The sequence below is a fragment of the Sphaerulina musiva genome, assembly GCF_000320565.1.
Source record: "Sphaerulina musiva SO2202 unplaced genomic scaffold SEPMUscaffold_4, whole genome shotgun sequence".
NCBI lineage: Eukaryota > Fungi > Ascomycota > Dothideomycetes > Mycosphaerellales > Mycosphaerellaceae > Sphaerulina > Sphaerulina musiva.
In genome coordinates this window covers 1083501-1099442 of record NW_016017386.1, presented here as the reverse complement: position 1 = coordinate 1099442, position 15942 = coordinate 1083501, and the positions used below count along the sequence as shown (strand labels likewise).

At 52.4% G+C, this 15942-nt stretch overlaps 6 protein-coding genes across 6 annotated transcripts; 2 read left to right on the top strand and 4 right to left on the bottom strand.

The window, feature by feature from the left end:
* Nucleotides 1–139: 139 nt before the first annotated feature.
* On the top strand, nt 140–2491 carry SEPMUDRAFT_148726 (Autophagy_C-domain-containing protein). The gene is made up of 2 exons (XM_016905108.1): nt 140–862; nt 914–2491. The coding sequence occupies exons 1-2, from the start codon at nt 315–317 to the stop codon at nt 1449–1451; spliced, it is 1086 nt and encodes a 361-aa protein (XP_016761553.1). The 5' UTR covers nt 140–314; the 3' UTR covers nt 1452–2491.
* Nucleotides 2492–2921: 430 nt separating this feature from the next.
* SEPMUDRAFT_42878 (uncharacterized protein) lies at nt 2922–3505 on the top strand (the record flags this gene model as incomplete). The annotated part of the gene is made up of 2 exons (XM_016908876.1): nt 2922–2990; nt 3134–3505. 2 exons carry the CDS (start codon nt 2922–2924, stop codon nt 3503–3505), a joined length of 441 nt encoding a protein of 146 aa, XP_016761552.1.
* Nucleotides 3506–4867: 1362 nt separating this feature from the next.
* Nucleotides 4868–6647, bottom strand: SEPMUDRAFT_84250 (uncharacterized protein). Its single transcript, XM_016910348.1, has 2 exons — nt 6273–6647; nt 4868–6215 (listed from the first exon to the last, which is right to left on the bottom strand). Exons 1-2 carry the CDS (start codon nt 6638–6640, stop codon nt 5261–5263), a joined length of 1323 nt encoding a protein of 440 aa, XP_016761551.1. The 5' UTR covers nt 6641–6647; the 3' UTR covers nt 4868–5260.
* Nucleotides 6648–8048: 1401 nt separating this feature from the next.
* Nucleotides 8049–9785, bottom strand: SEPMUDRAFT_116469 (uncharacterized protein; the record flags this gene model as incomplete). The annotated part of the gene is made up of 1 exon (XM_016901262.1): nt 8049–9785. The coding sequence occupies one exon, from the start codon at nt 9783–9785 to the stop codon at nt 8049–8051; it is 1737 nt and encodes a 578-aa protein (XP_016761550.1).
* A 1711-nt stretch (nt 9786–11496) lies between these two features.
* SEPMUDRAFT_148724 (phenylacetyl-CoA ligase) lies at nt 11497–13673 on the bottom strand. The gene has a single exon (XM_016905107.1). It carries the CDS (start codon nt 13455–13457, stop codon nt 11694–11696), a length of 1764 nt encoding a protein of 587 aa, XP_016761549.1. The 5' UTR covers nt 13458–13673; the 3' UTR covers nt 11497–11693.
* An 812-nt stretch (nt 13674–14485) lies between these two features.
* Nucleotides 14486–15657, bottom strand: SEPMUDRAFT_116467 (uncharacterized protein; the record flags this gene model as incomplete). The annotated part of the gene is made up of 3 exons (XM_016901261.1): nt 14486–14586; nt 14654–14881; nt 14976–15657. The coding sequence occupies 3 exons, from the start codon at nt 15655–15657 to the stop codon at nt 14486–14488; spliced, it is 1011 nt and encodes a 336-aa protein (XP_016761548.1).
* Between the last annotated feature and the right edge of the window lie 285 nt (nt 15658–15942).

Sequence of the window (15942 nt, the reverse complement as noted above, 5' to 3'; positions counted from 1 at the left end):
TGTGAGCTTGGTCGCGGTTGCCTCATGATCAACGGAACGAGTCACTTTGGACAATGACAAACACACCAAGCTCTCTCTCTCTTTCTCTCTTCCTCTCTCCCTCCTCACCCTTCACCCTCTTCCCCTTCCGCCGTGACTCCAAACATTGCATGATTGCTCTGTTCGGACAAGCTGAACATTCAGCACACACTGCAGAGAAGCGATACTGCAGCAAGCTTGCCACTTGCATTGCTATCAGCACCTGAACTTACTACCTATCTACTCAACCTGCTCAAGACCAGCAACTAACAGACACCCCGTAACCAGCCGCAAACATGCAGAACCTCCTCCACAGCTTCATCGATCCCCTCCGCGACCGCTTCGCAACTATCAACCACAACTCGGACTTCCGCAGCACTGGCCAGCTCACGCCAGATGAGTTCCTCTCTTCGGGTGACTTCCTGGTCCACCGATTCCCAAGCTGGAGTTGGGCCGATGCCCCTCCCAGCCAGCGTGTCTCGTACTTTCCAGCCGGCAAGCAGTACCTCGTCACTCGGGGTGTGCCATGCCGCAAGCGCATCAAGGCCGATGACTTCGCGGGCAAGGACAATGAGGATCAGCTCGTGCTGGACATGCTGAAGGAAACGGGCGAAGAGGTCAGCGGCGAGGATGACGGCTGGCTCAAAGCTGGCGGGGATAGCAGCAGAGAGAAGGCCAAGAGTGCAGATCTTGTCAAGGACGTTAAGACTGTCGACGATGATGGCAAGCTCGGCGCGGAGGAGCTCGATGAGGAGGAGGAGATTCCGGATATGGACGATGAGGAAGACGACGAGGAAGCAATCATTCGCGATCCAAGTTTTGGCAACAAGAATGGCGAAGACTCGTAAGTCGGCTCATCTGAGGGCATTGGGCATTCACTAACAGACTGGGGCAGAATGCGAACCTACACCCTGTACATCACCTACAGCCCCTACTATCGCACACCACGTCTTTTCCTGCAGGGTTACAGCTCGTCACTACAGCCACTGCAGCCGTTAGCCATGATGGACGATATTGTGGGCGACTACAAGGACAAGACGGTCACACTCGAGGACTTCACCTTCGTTGACCCACCCATCAAGACTGCATCTGTTCACCCATGCAAACATGCCAGCGTCATGAAGGTTCTGCTCGACCGGGCCGACGCAGCACTCAAACTTCGCATCGAGAAGATGAAGCACGGTGCCAAGCCATCATCCTCTGGCATGGAGGGCCTTGTGGAGCAGACTAGTAAGCTCGACATGAAAGAGAAAGACAAGACATCAAAGGGCAAAGAGGGTGACTCTGAGTGGGAAATGCTCTCGGCGGATGGCAGTCAGGACGAGGATGTCCAGGTTCCAGCCATCCGCGTCGATCAGTACCTAGTCGTGTTCCTGAAGTTCATGGCTTCTGTCACCCCCGGCATCGAGCACGACTTCACCATGGGCGTTTGACTACGCCCGTCCCCAAAGACGAATGGGGACGAGTGGGTTCAGCTGCGTGCTGGATTAGATTATCCCCGAGAGGTTGACTGGCTAGAGATTCGACGCTGCTTTGGTGGCATGATCATGGCTGTAGGAATGCCATGATGCATTCTAGGTATGCATGGGACATGGAATCTCTAGCTGCCAGATGCCAGACTGAATTCAGTTGCATAGCGAGGCGGCGCAAGGTTAGAAGGATTGGGTTAATGAGAGGCTCGACCTCAATGACTGCAAGATACCACAGCGACAATGCAGAGACGCGACATGATGAATGAAAGAACGAGTGAAGCATGTCTTCCCGTAGTACACCAGTCTTCACACTTGACACTGATCACACTTGACAGTCTGCTGTTCACGTCGATATGCATCCCATAGGCGTTGTTACCGTGAAGGCCGCGGGTATCGAGGGGCTGTGACCTGGTGGGGCTGATAGTTTGGCCTCAACCAGCGACCAAGTGCTGAAACAGCCATTCTCCTTGCGGCCAGCCACATGGCGCGTTTCAGAATTACTCGATTTAGAGAAGCCCACTCCACTCCGGCCTCCTGGATGCCATCTCCCATCGTGTTTGCTGGCCTCACACTGGCCGAAAGCCCGTCCGTTCTCGAAGCGCAGAGCCTCGGCTGGATGTCAGAGTCAGAAACGAAGCAACCCGAGGATACAGACGACATGTGCATTATGACCACCACCGACTGAGCAGATGGCTCTATCCGTCGACATGTACAGTAAGTAGGACAGACGTGCTGCGGACTCCCGTTGTGACTAGTGGGTGGTCTGTGTCGGTCAATTTCTTGCCACTTCAAGCTAGGAGCTAGGTAATAACCCGTTGTCGTCGACGTTTGACTTGCTTCTAGCGGCGACGCATCATTGCATTGAGAACACGAAGGCACGATTGAAAGGGGACCGGTTCTAGGAGGTACTACTAAAGCCTGCTGTCATGCACGATCCGAATGAACGCACGATCTATAGAACGGACACGTCCTCCTCATCATCATCATCATCATCATCGTCCATCCCCTCTCCGAAACATGACTTGAAATAAGACATTGCGACTTCTCATCTGCCAGCGGCCCAGCGCTACACGCACTTCCCTACTTTGACTTTTCGGAAATAACAGGCATCTTTGCTTTCCTCACATCGGACACACGAAGAGCACCTAGCGGAGAAAGGTGCTGGAAGACCAAGGGGAAAAACTTGCTCCAGCCAGCGGCCGCGCACTCTCGGGGACCCGATATAACTATATCTCCTCTCTTATACCTCTCTCGCTGTCCTGCCATATCTGCACTTGCCAGCTTTCCGCGCCTGCCAGACGACTCTGGAATCTTGGTTCTTCCCTTGCTGCCGCTGCGAAATGCAGCGTAGGCCGACTCGACCGCCACATCTGGCTGTGCGCTTGTGAAGAGCGTCGACGACGGGGCAGCAACCTGTCCCCGATCTCCGCAATGACCGCCACGGCAGCATGGCTTGCCCGCGCGCAGAGGAGACGAAATGGAGAACTTGGAATCCTTCGTGTAAGCGTTCTTGCATTGTTTCGTTTTTGTATTCTTTGTTTTTCTTTGTTTCTACTGTAAACATACAACAACAACGACAACGACAACAAAAGAAAAGAAAAGAAAATTGCTCCCCTGACACCTGACAATACCTTTTCTGATAGCGCGACTCGGAGCTCAGCGTGAACAGCAAAGCCACCAGCGAAAGCTACTCCTCCAATCACGACCGGATGGAGCGCTCCCCTTCTTCGCCACACAGCTCCACCAGCACCACCAATAGCAGTCTCCCGGAGAACTTTGAGAAGCTCCAAGCACTACAGAGTCAACTGGACAAGAACTATGCGCAGATGAGCGCCAACAAGAAACGCATGGACGAGATTTCGCAATTGGACGAGGAGCGTGGAGCTCTTCTGTCGCGACGTCTCGCGGAGATTTCACATGTGAACAAGCAGCTGGAATCTTTGCGCGGCATCTTCTCGAGGGCGGAGAAGGCTAGTCGGGGTGACTATCATGCTGGACTGTCTGAATGCACTTGATGGGGTTCTGTTTTTGTACCAATCGATTGAATTGATGAGCCTGCTTTTAAGGCGTTCATGGGGTGAGTGCGGCAGAAATCACATGCTCGGGGTCTTTGCTTTTTTTTGTACTCAGCAGCACATGCTAAAAGAAAGTTGTCCTACCTAGGGTCACGGAGGAGTTAGCGCGCGACATTCGAATCGTTTTCTTCTTTTTCTTTCTTCTTCTTATTTTTACCCATCGATGCAACACTGTTCCAACAAACGCGAGAAACCACGGTCTGTCTGGATCATTACTCATTTACTCTTCTCGTGTAGATCATTTATCATCCATCATTTACGCACATGTGGCGCGACTCTTCATCTTTGCAATCACTTTTCCTTGCCTCCTCCTCTTCCCCTCTCCTCCCCTCATCATCCACTCTTCCCCGTAAAATAATACCTCATTTCCTTCCTCGGCCTCAACACCGAAACATCATCATCTCTCGCAACCCCAACACCACCTTCTTCTTGCCCCCTCCTGCTCCCGCTCCTGCTCAACCATCTCCTCCTCGTCTTCTCAGCACCAGCCAAACTCCGAGAATCCATCGCCGTCGCAAACCCCGAAGCTTCTTCTCCTCCTCTTCTTCTTCCAGCGAGACGAGTAACAGGCCATGCGGGAGTTTTACTCTCTCGAAGACTCTGGCCGGAGTGGATTTCTTGCTGCGATAGCGGTCAGAGAGATTTAGGTACATGGTACATAGTACATGCTACTAAGGCAAGTGGGTTGGTTGGTTGATGTGAGGATGATGAAAAGACGGAGAGGGTGGGAGAGCTGTGTATATGTGTGTGTATGTGTGTGTATGTGTATTTCTCTGCTGCTCTTGTCGTTCTGATTCTCTGTTGTTGTTGTTCTGTAAAACGAACTACATGTAACATGTAACATGTACTTACCTCTGTCTGTCCCACCGCCCATCGAGCTTCAATTTCACTGAAATCCGAAGGTGGTGGTGATGGTGATGGTGGAAGGGGCGTTGCGTTTGTTACCGCCACCGCCACCACGAGAAGAAGAAAGAGAAGAAGAGGAAGGGCTAAGATTCTTGTTCTTGTTGTGGTCGTTGAGAGACGCATTTTTTTGGTTTTGCTTGCCTGCCTGCTTGCTTCCTAGTCTGTGAGGCGAACGTGACCAGAGGGAGATGGAGAGAGGTGAGTGGTCCAGCCCGAATCTGCAAACAAGATGTCGAAAAGAGTGCAGGACTGCAGTACTATATGTCGTCCTGTCGACAAGGTGGTGTCGCTCAGCTGAACATTTGAAACATCAGTCACGAATGCCCCCTCCTGCATATAGGATGGTGGCGGGCAAGGAGTGGAGGTGAAGCAAGGAGCGGGAAGCTGTCAAAGTGCATTCCTCTTCCCTTTAGGAAGTGATAAGGAGGGCGCACATTCATTCGAGCTGTATCTGAAAGTTTCTGTACAGTCAGTCAGGCACTCTTCGGCACTATCGTTTTGCTGCTTTTTCCTGAGCGCTTGTAGTGCCGCTTCATTCTATCTATCAAGTAAACGCAAGGCTCTCTGGCCTGTGAGGGTATCTTTCCTTTCGCGGTCCCGCCGCTTTCCAATCTGCGCCTTGATCTATGCTGTCTCTCTGTGCCCCGATTGCGCCTTTTGCCTTCACTAGGAAGTCTTCACTAGGAAGCGTCTCTCCATAACAAGTAGTAAATTGTAACGAATGGATCGGGATCGTCGGCAAACTGCGCGACTGCCTCCTTGTATTTGGTCAGTAGATGATGTCTTTTCCTACGACAATTTTCGCATGGGAAATGCCGCCATGGAGCCGAAAGGAGCTCCAAAGTTGGTCGAAGTTTTCTTCTTGAGCCGAATTCCGCCCTCTTGGAATTCTTGATGGATCTTGGCCTCGTGCTGTTCTTGGGGAGAGAGTGCGCCTGCCAAGTCTGGCGATTTTGTGTTCGACATGGAAGGACTGAGAGTCGAGCCAAGATTCGAGTCCGGAGACTGAATTGCATGCGAGTCCAAAGCACGAGTATTTGCGGGGGATAGTGGATCTTGAAGGATCCTGTGTCGCTGTGAAGGGCTCATGGTCGTGTTTGATCGATCCGCGGGTGAGGCCAGCCCAGGGCTGGGCTTCGCATAGACCAATGGCTTGCTCTTCTCTTCAGTGGGATTGTCGTGTATTTCTTGGAGCCGCTGAGCGAAAGCTTCTAGTGTGAAATTGCTCTCACCAGGATTATGCGGCAATTCCGGCATATTCAGAGGACCCTTCAATGGCACATCTTCTTCTTCGTCACTCAATGTCAAGTAATATGCGTTGACTTGGGTGTTGTAACGGGTGGGCGTGTCCTCAATGCCATCCATAGACAGACTGCGCTCTGGTGGTGGCGTGGGCCTTCTCGGTGCCTTGATCGGCGTGTGTCCTGCAAGCATACGGTTCACTGGGGGAGGCGGAGACAGGCCGGCCGAGCGTGGCGGATTTGGAATTTCCTCGACTCGCAGCCCTTCCGCATTCATGAAAGAGACTGCAGAGGTGGTTCTGTCGTGTGGTTCATCTCCAAGCGAGTTGACTTCACGTGGTAGCATTATGGAGTGAGGAGCACCTTCTCTTCGTGCAGCAAGTGGCTGGATATTTTCGTCTTCTACGATGGTAGGTAGGCTCATCGTTGGATGCATCGATCGTGGTTGCGGCGAATGGAGCTCACTGGCACCGGGAGGCGTAAGGACTGGCGACTTCGCCGGACTACACGAACTGTCAGGCACTGTCGCGGGGCAGCACTACGTCAAGCGCGCAGCTCACCTATGATGCTCGCCATTCCTCAGTAGCTGCTCCAGACTATGTATGCGCTCGAAGAAGCGTTGTCGCTCCAGGTCCCACGACTCTCGTTCTGCATTGAAGCCTTTGTGCAACTGCCTGAGCGCCTCCGACTGTTTGTCGATGATGGCCTGCAACGCAAACGGGCTTTCTGAGAGACTCAGGCGGCCCATGTTGGAAGTCGTCGACGGCAGACCACCGTCACCTGTATGAGGCAGGACGCTTCGTGGTGCTAGAGCGTCGTTGGAGGTTGGCGCAAAGGCTAGCGGCGGTGATTTGGGTGCTGAGAGTGTTGAGGCTGCGACTGGCGGCGAGACAGAGAACTCGTCGATCGCAATGGGCGGCGAAGACATGGCACGGCGGGCGAGGGGCCGCTGTCATGAAGGTGGTGGAGGGCGGCGCAGCGGGTGTTGGTGGTGATGGTGGTGGGAGTGCGAGTGGGAGTGGGAGTGCGAGTGCGAGTGGTAGTGGCAGTGGCAGCCCATGGACGCGTCTGCCAACTCAGCATGAGACTCAGGTCAGGCCCGGGAACAGTAGACTACTGTATGTCAGAGCAGGGATGTGCAGCAGGAGCCGCGCCTTCCCCGGCACGGGTTCCTGAGGATCCCAGATTCCGCTGGCACACCTTCCCTGCACGCCCCGAACCTGAATTCTCTGACTCTGCTTCTTCTCGTCACGACTGGCAACTGCCCACTGCTCGCTGTCCGCTGCCTGCTGACTGCCGACTTGTCGATATCATGTGATTATCATGTGTTGCCGAGGATACTGTCGGCCGTCCATAGAGTGGTTGCTGCCTGATATCACGTGCTCGGGCAGCTTCTGCTCATCGGCACGGCAATCATGGATATCAACATCACCCACAGTAAGGTACATTATACATACAATCAACTGTACCTGCCGACTCCACTGGATCCACTTGGCCAGGAACCATCAACCATGCACGCCTGCCTGCTCAACCGCCTCAACACTGACGGACTGACCGCTGGAATGAGCTGGCCACGGCAAGAGCACCTGGTCGCGTCGCGTCCACGTGGCGCGCTGACTTTCATGTGCTGATGCCCACGCCCACGCTGACTCTGACGCTGACGATGCTGGAGCAGCGAAAGGGGCTCTGCTCGGACATCTCTCAGCCCCAGTCAAGGCCAAGGTACCGATAGATTATGGCCATTCCAGGATCCAGCGAGCTGTACCAGAAGTCAATCATCAGGAATAGGTACCTCAGGTTCAGCCGAGCTAGACCACTACATGTACCTACTGAGCCACCTCAGCTCCGACTCGTGCTGACTCCCGAGCATCGAAGCAGACATGCACAAGGCTGGGCTGGCATGTCGCTGCGCGATTTCAAACCTGTGCCCGGCTGGCGCCCATTGGGCCACTTGGGCGAATGAACACGTCGAGGGTGCGCGAGCATCGCACAAGACGACACGACATGCACAGGATGGGTCTGCGAACGTGTTCACTGACACCGCCTAATCGCCAATCCAATGGCACATTCTGCAGGGTCGGCAGAGCCGAGAGAGCTTCGGTTGTGATGGCTTTTGCCGGAGCCGATAGAATGATCGACGTCTACATACGAAATAACAGGCGACTACTGTATAAGGCAAAGGGCCTGGCCCCTACGATACTAACAGGTAAGGTAAGGTATGATGTCTGCAAGAGTACTGCTTGTGGAGTCCGATTAGTCGGCCGAGGGACCATGCCTGCCAGGCCTTTCCATTCCCGTGGTCGGCTTCTTTCTGACTTCGCCTACCACCTACACACTCAGCTCAGCGCTCCGCTGCCACTCCAGTGCTTTCGTCCGCCGAGCTTGTGCTCCATGTCGGCAATCTTTCGTGCAAGATCTGCATTTGTGCGCTTTACAACACCCAGCAACTCCTCCCGCTCGCGGAGCTCACGTTTGGCCATCATGAGCTCTTCCTGCAGGATGCTATCAGGCGTGACACTGGCGCGCTTCATGCGCTGGATCTTCGACCGACTTTCCTCGCACTCCGCTTCGACCTCGCTGATGAGATGTTGGCTCAATCGATGTGCCTTCTTGTTTACTGCGACCAGCTCCGCTTCGGGATCATTCGTATCCTGCGGCGCAACTGCTCCTTCTTCGCGCACGCTCTGCTCTTGCCGACTTGATTGTTCCTGCTTAGCCCTCTCGAGCATCTCGGTCAAGCGCGTCTTGGCCTCCCCGGCTATCCGCATCTTTTCGCTCTTGTCATCCACGATCGACTTCTGCTTCTCAAGATCTTGAGTGCATGTGGCCAGTGCGATTTGAGCTTCTTTCCACTTCCTCTCCTTGGAGCGCAGGTCGCCCATGGTAGCGTTGAGATTTCTTTCGAGATCCCGAATCTGTATCTTCAACTCACCGTGAATCTTACGCTGACGCATGGACAGGACTTGAGCTGGTATCGACAACGAGCATTCCCATTTGAAAGTTTTGAGGCTCGTGAGCTCCTTGGACGTGGCGGTATACTTTCGCATTGCTTCTTCCATGCCATACTTCATGTTTGTTGCGCGGACCTCGATCTCGCGACAATGCTCTTCTCTGATGTAGAGATCCTTCTTGGCACGATACAACCTTTCTTTCGACTCGGCCAACATCTGATTGGCATCGTCTACACGTTCCGCAAGACCAGCTTGGCCCATGCTCAAGTTGGAACACTGATGCTGCAAGCTAGACTTTGAATCCTGCCGCAGTATGGACGGAACGCGGTCCTTGCCCTGCTGGGGACTGTGTGGTAAGCCAGACTTGTGCTGATGTGGATGCAACTTATCGACTGGCGTCGTCGGTAGTATGATGGCCGGCATCGCGGGCTGTGCTTGGTCTCCGCGGAATGACGAGCGCTGTGGTATACATTCTACGTACAGGCGCTGCAGCTCGCCTGGTGAAAGGCAGGTTGGTGACAGAGTATCGGAGTCCTGCGTTCTCCTTCGAGTCTTGAGGCTGAGCTCGACTGATGCCACCGAACGTCGACTGATCAACGCTGATCCCCGCTTCTTGTTGAGTACTGGGGTTGGCATGAAGAACGGCCTCGATAATCTCGGCCCAGTTGGAAAATCGAATTGGTCGAAGTCAAAATCCAGGTCGTCGGGATGCACCGTGAACAGGCTAGTGACATCGACGGGCATTGGTACATCCTTGCGGCAGGAGCTCGTGGTAGAACTATCGGTGTGGCTCTCGAACTCGTGATGATTTTCGTCGTCGTGACTTCCTTTCAAGATGTGCGAGTCTTGCTGGTCCGCACTCGCAGTCGAAATCCGCGAGCTGTGTTGACTCTCTTCCGGCTCGGAGATAGTTGACCATCTGTGGTCCTTGCTGAGTGCGGCGATCGGTGATGGAATCTGACCACCGCAAAGGCCAATTGCTGAATCCTGGCGTGGCTTCTCTGGGCGCATCACTAATAATTTGGCCGCGTCCTCTGGGGCATATCTCCACGTCTTCCTCTTCACACTCGTTGGCGTCACCGGAGAGATGGTCTGATCGGGTGCACTTGGAAATTCAGCCATATCGATTGCTATAGGATTGTCGACCACCGCTGGAAGTTATTAATAATTAGTGTATATATCGCTACTTCAAAGGAATGTGGTCCAGCGGTGGTGGTGCTGGTTGTGGTGGTGGTGGTGGTGGCGGTTTTCACGCAGGCGAAGAACAAAACAGGGCAAGCCATGAGGGCAAGCCATGATTAGTATTATTATTATTATTCATTTCAGGTTGGTCACCATCATATCGCACATGTGGTCTCGCGCGCAATGATGACGAGTCAAGCCTTCGTTTATTGCTACTAACGTTTGTGTGTGTCTGTGTGTCATGGTGCGGAAGTGAGAGCAAATGAGAAGTTGAGAAGCACACCGAGTCAGGCGCTCACATAGACAACCGACACGTTGCACGACTAATCAAGGCGAGACAATGAGGTAGGGTGTCCAAAGGTGTCCTAATACCACGAATACGACTGACTCTTTTCTCATGTGCTTTCCTATCCTGTTCAAGCGTCCGGATGAATCAGAGCCTTGTTCTTCCTTCTTCCATTCTTCCGTCTTGTTCTTCTTCCTTCTCTTCGTCTTCTTCGTCCTCTTTCGTCTTATCCTGCCCATTCGGCCTCTCGGCCGCAGTCTGCCGACTTCACGAGCCAACCCATCTTCATTCATGGGCTACAAGGATCCGTATGGTAGGTTGTGACTTTGTGTAATACCAAGCACGATTCCAGTCCTTTCTCCGAACACGAAAGAAACTATTTGTGGGAGAGGTTACAACTTTCTCTTTACCAGTACCATGCATACGGTATGGGTACCTTTACGCGTCCCCTTGGGGCCTATGCGACAGGAAAGAGTTGTCTGTGTGCGATGTAATCAAATATATATTGGAATGGGAATTAATAAACGGAAAAACACGATGCCGCTTCTTCTTCATTTTCGTCTTCTTCTTCGGAAAAGAAGAAAGAAAAAGGCTCTATAGGAGGACTTGACTTGGAGAAGGCACGGGAACGGCTTGATGATATATGAGTAGGACTGTAGATTGCATACTATACCTAGGTATACCATCTCCCCATCTCCGGCTGGCTTTCATTTCGCCTATGTACGTTGCACACACACACACACCCTCTCTCTCACACACACTCTCTCCCCTTTCCTATAACAACTACTCAAGGCACCAACGGTCTTGCAGAATAATCATTAGAAAAAGAAGAAATCTTATATCGCAATAGCAATAGCAAAGAATCCCTTACCTTATCTGACTTGACTTGAATCTATAGGACCTTATCCTACCAGATATCTTATAACTGTAAACGTATATATATATATATACAATATTTTTTCCTAATATTGTAGATATAGTACATGTAGGTATATAGTATCGAAAACAAAGACTTGTAATATATATATCTACCTTATATACTATTTTAATCAGCGAGGTTCTGTTTTTTTCTTTTTTGATTCGATACTGCGATGCTCCTTCTTCTTCTTCTTCTTACAACTACGATAGGATCTTTTCTTTTTCTTTTCTCTTGTACCTGTATTGAAAGGATATATCTATACGAGATATGGATGTACTGTACGACATGTACCTTACCTCACTTATTGGCGAGTGCGTGCAATTCGATCGATCGATCGATCGATCAAACAGTAAGTGCATGGTTGGAGAGAAAGAAAAAGAGGACGAGATCTACAGAGAGAGAGAGAGAGAGAGAGAGAGAGAGAGAGAGAGAGAGTCTAGATATTTCTTTGCACAAGGTATTTTCTTTACAGGAGATTACATACATATCGCTCGAATATCTGGATGGAAAGACAAACAAGCGCGAATCCAGACGCGGTAATAATGACAATACCTTACACAATAAACTCACGACAGGATTGCTTGCTACACATGTTGCTTTCCCCCTCTCCTCAAGATGGACGGAGGACGCGAGAAAGACACGCTCACAGCTTCGCACCTTCCTTCTTCATCTTCGCCCGTTCCTGATCTCGCATCAAGCGCCGAAGAATTTTTCCCGAAGGCGACTTGGGCACCACATCGATAAATTCCAGCCCGCCTGCGAGCCACTTGTACCTGGTCTTGTGATCCTCGACGTACTTGGTGATGGATTTCCGCAACGTCGCATCATCTGCCTTCTCACCGGGATGCTTGACCACAAACGCCTTGGGAACTTCGCCTTCGCGATCGGAGGGGATGCCAATCACTACACAGTCATTGACCGAAGGATGAGTGAGGAGATGTGCTTCCAATTCCGCAGGGGCGACTTGATGGCCTTTGACTTTGATGAGTTCCTTGATGCGATCGACAATGAAGACGTGTTCGTGGCCGGAGGGGGATTTGGAAATGACGGCTTCGTCTCCCGTGCGCATATATCTTCCATCGGGCTCGTCGATGAAGGTCTCTTTGTTGGCTTGTGGCTTGTTCAGATATCCAAGTACGACCGCGGGAGATTTCACCCAAAGCTCGCCAGGTTGGTCGTGTCCCGTAATCTCATTGCCTTCGACCGTCACGAGTCGCGCTGTAATGCCGGGAAGAAGCGATCCACAGCTACCGAGCCAGATGTCGGAGGTGGTGGTGGCACATACTACCGTGGATGTCTCGGTGAGGCCATATCCTTGACAAATCTTCCAGTCGGGGTAAATCTGAGCCAGATCGTCCGCAGTTTCCTTTCCGAGAGGAGCCGCGCCGGTGAAGCACGCACGCACGCTCGACAGATCAAATTGTTTCAATGTGTCCTTGGCCTTGGTCATGTGAATGATCATGGGAGGCACGAGGTACAACATGCGGATCTTGTGTTCTTGTATTGCCGTGAGCAACCACTTGAAGTCGTACTTGGGTAGTACCACCACGCCGTCACCCCTCCAGATTCCCACGTGGCAGATGACAATCAACCCGTAGATATGAGACATGGGCAGCAGACCAAGGCAGTTCTCGGTGTAATGGGTGTCTTCCGTCTGCTTTTTCATCGCCTCTCGATCGAGCTTGTCGTGGGTATTCATCTGAATCGTGTTGGCGATGACATTATAGTGCGAGATCATGACTCCTTTGGGCAAGCCCGATGTACCACTACTGTAACATAGGAACGCACATCGTTCCTTGGCATGTCCCTTGGACCAACTCTCATCGGTGGGTGTAATTCTATCGAGCCTCTTGCCTGCTTGAATGAGGTCTTCAATCGTCTTGTGTCCAGGATTCTTCGCCCCTCCAGTGATCGCATCTGGCACAGGCAAGAGATATATCCTGTCGTTCGGAATCTTCGACTTCTGGACCCCATCCTTGGCCGTCTGAAGAAGCGGCAAGCATGTGAAGATGGCCTTGGCTCCAGAGTCCTTCATCTGGTACTCCAGCTCGCGCGCGTTGTATGCTGCATTGACAGCAGTCAAGACTCCTCCTATTCGGTGTACAGCCCAGGCCAGGGTGAGGTAGTCGACGGTATTTAGACTGAAGCAGGCAATGACCTTATCCCATTCTGACCCTTCGTTCGGTTTGAAGCCAAACTCTTTACACAATGCTCGAGCGAGGTAATCGACACGCTCTTTCACTTCTAGCGCAGGGTACGACTTGCCACTGAGGGCGCAGACGAAGGGCGGCTTCGAGTAGCCCAGTGGAAATCGGCCATAGTTCTCGTCAAACATGAAGCGCTCCACCGAAATGGAATCGGGGATCTCTGGCAATGCCGGCACCCATGAGGGAGATTGGAAAGGCATGATGGAATGGCGTGGACGACACTGTTGCGCTGAACGTAGGAGGTAGGCGGGCGATTGTTCGAGGCCGCACGAATTGTTAGTGATGTAAGCTGGTCTCGGGTGTGCTCTCAAGGGAGGTCGGGTATATGGGAAGGCTGATGGGTATATGTGCTTTTGAATTCAACCTTTACCTAGGTAGTAGGTAGGTAAGGTACCTTCTAGGAATGTCGAGATTATTGACGGGGACAGTAAGATAGCAGGGGAAGCCGGCTCGGTCGAGGGACAGTAGTGAGTAGGTTATGTAGTTTGTAGAGTATGAATAGCGAGACTCGCCGTGCTCTTCCTTACCTCGATGCTTGGCCTTCAAGGCTTCAATTACTCCAAAGAGGTATCGTGATGTCGTGCGTGGGCTTGTCGGTTAGCCGAAGTCCCTCCTAACCAACATGTATCCCCGCCTTTTGCGACCATCTTTCTCCACATTCGACCCTCGGGGCGGCGCGTCTTCGGATCTGAGCTTCATGAATATTGCCCCCCTTACCCGGGGATCATCTTAACAGTTGTCTGGTCAACTTCCGCCTTCATCTACATTCACAGTCTTGTTCAATATGCTTCGCTATGTGCCATCATATTCAGACCATAGGCCCGTTGTCCCAGTGTACCGTGACTGCAGACGACTACAAACAACGAGAAACGAACGATTTCGGGCATGTCGGCAATGGGTTTCCGAGTTCTGAGCGAGTTATGAACAGAATCCACCTTCCAAGATACCTCCGAGTAATGACCAGAGACCTCCGAGTCCCCGACCAACTAGTAGTACTTCCTGCAGTACTAGTGCACAAGAGCAATTTCCAATCCATAAGGTCACCGGCCAGTTGTCTGATTGTATGACGCTCAGTAGCGCGGAGGAGAATACCGTCCTGCTCTCATCATGCATCGCAAAGTGCTGCTCAAAGTCTTCGCGTGATCAAGGCTGGTGCTATATCGTCATCAAAAACAAGTCGCCCGGGTGCGTCTTGAAGTTCGTCTGGGACGATAGCTCCAGAGAACTATCACAAGGGCACGCCGGCGGGATGCGAGTTGCATCTGCAGTAGTTGCCCTGCTTGAATACCTGCATACAACGCCAGCAGAATGGCGAGAGGCAGTGAGTGCCTGTGTCACCGAGATTAGCACAAGTTCCAATCTTGGATGGAGTAAGCTTCTCTATTCTTTGACTCACAAAACATAGTGTCACAGCCGCCATTCTTCTCGATGCTAAACGCGCACTTTGGGCACTTCTTGCAGGCAGTTGCTATCAGAAGCAGAGAAGCTTCATTGCTGGAGTTTTGCGTGCGCTGCTGAAACTCTTTACAGGTCTCGCCCTCGTGATACGGCAAGTCGCATGTGACGCAGGCTTTTGCGCCGCACAGGTTGCACGTGAAGATGTCAGGGATATCTTTCGATTCTTCTGTATTGTTATCAGCAGGAGGACCGCAAGAGTTGCGTTGAGCCGCAAAGCTGCCGCGTGTGTGCATAGCGGACAGCAGTATGGTGGGTCCTACCTTTTTCTGTTGGAACAGCGGCGTCGGTAGAAGCAGCGGCCACCTTCTTACCTCGCTTGCCGCCGGCCCTCTTCTTCTTCTTCTTCCTCTTCTCCTCGTCCTCGTCCTCGTCCTTCTCCTTTGGCGATTCCACGAGTGGCTGCACATCCGCATTGTCCTTTGTGTGGACTTGGCCGCCGTCGCAGGCCGGAGCAAGACACCACCGCCAGCCTGGTATGTTTTCTTCGATATGACGCCGAGCCAGCCGAGCAAATTTTTCATAGGATGCTTTGGTAGTCGCGGCCTTCACGTTGACAGGCCTCATCATGGCAGGGCAAGGCTCACCTTGGAACCTCTCTGGACATCTGATGGCGAAAGTAGAGGCTCCCGCTTCATTGTCGACTATTCTGTAATTGTGATTGCTGATACAGACATCGATCCACCTCCGGAGGCATACACGGCAGGTGTGGATCAGATGTTCGCACTCTGCAGAAGGATTGTAGTCCGGAAACGACCTGCCGGTCTTCACAACACCACAAGTGTCACATAGATACCTGGGCTTGGTAGTCTGCTTCCTCTTGGTGGGCGGCGAGGCGACTACAGTCGGGATGACAGTGTTACTGCGCAACGCCCTCTTCTTCTTCGTCGTCGTTGTCACCTTCGCGGTGGGGGAGGGCGATGCGGCCTTTTTCTTCTTGGCCATGATGTTGGTTCTGGGTCTGGGGTTGTGTGTGGGACTGTTGTCCCGATGGGACTTTTTAAGTGGGCATGTAGTGTCGGGTGACGGAGGAAGTGACAGGCGCGCGCACTCTGAAGCCTAAATGACGAGTGAATGCAGTGCTTGCTCTTACTTAAGGACGGGAGTGTTGCGAGTGCACCAGGTCATGTCAGTGGACATGGCAACATTGGCGGGCGGCGACGGCGGCGGAAGGGTTGCATTTTTGGATGGCTGGTGCTTCTATTCTCTTCGCTCTACGAAAGCCAATGA

Coding starts and splice junctions, on each gene's coding strand:
- SEPMUDRAFT_84250 (XM_016910348.1), bottom strand. CDS start 6,640: ATGTCTTCGCCGCCCATTGCGATCGACGAGTTCTCTGTCTCGCCGCCA. Junction 6,216..6,272: donor AGGAATGGCGAGCATCATAG/GTGAGCTGCGCG, acceptor CAGTTCGTGTAG/TCCGGCGAAGTCGCCAGTCC.
- SEPMUDRAFT_148724 (XM_016905107.1), bottom strand. CDS start 13,457: ATGCCTTTCCAATCTCCCTCATGGGTGCCGGCATTGCCAGAGATCCCC.
- SEPMUDRAFT_148726 (XM_016905108.1), top strand. CDS start 315: ATGCAGAACCTCCTCCACAGCTTCATCGATCCCCTCCGCGACCGCTTC. Junction 863..913: donor AACAAGAATGGCGAAGACTC/GTAAGTCGGCTC, acceptor AGACTGGGGCAG/AATGCGAACCTACACCCTGT.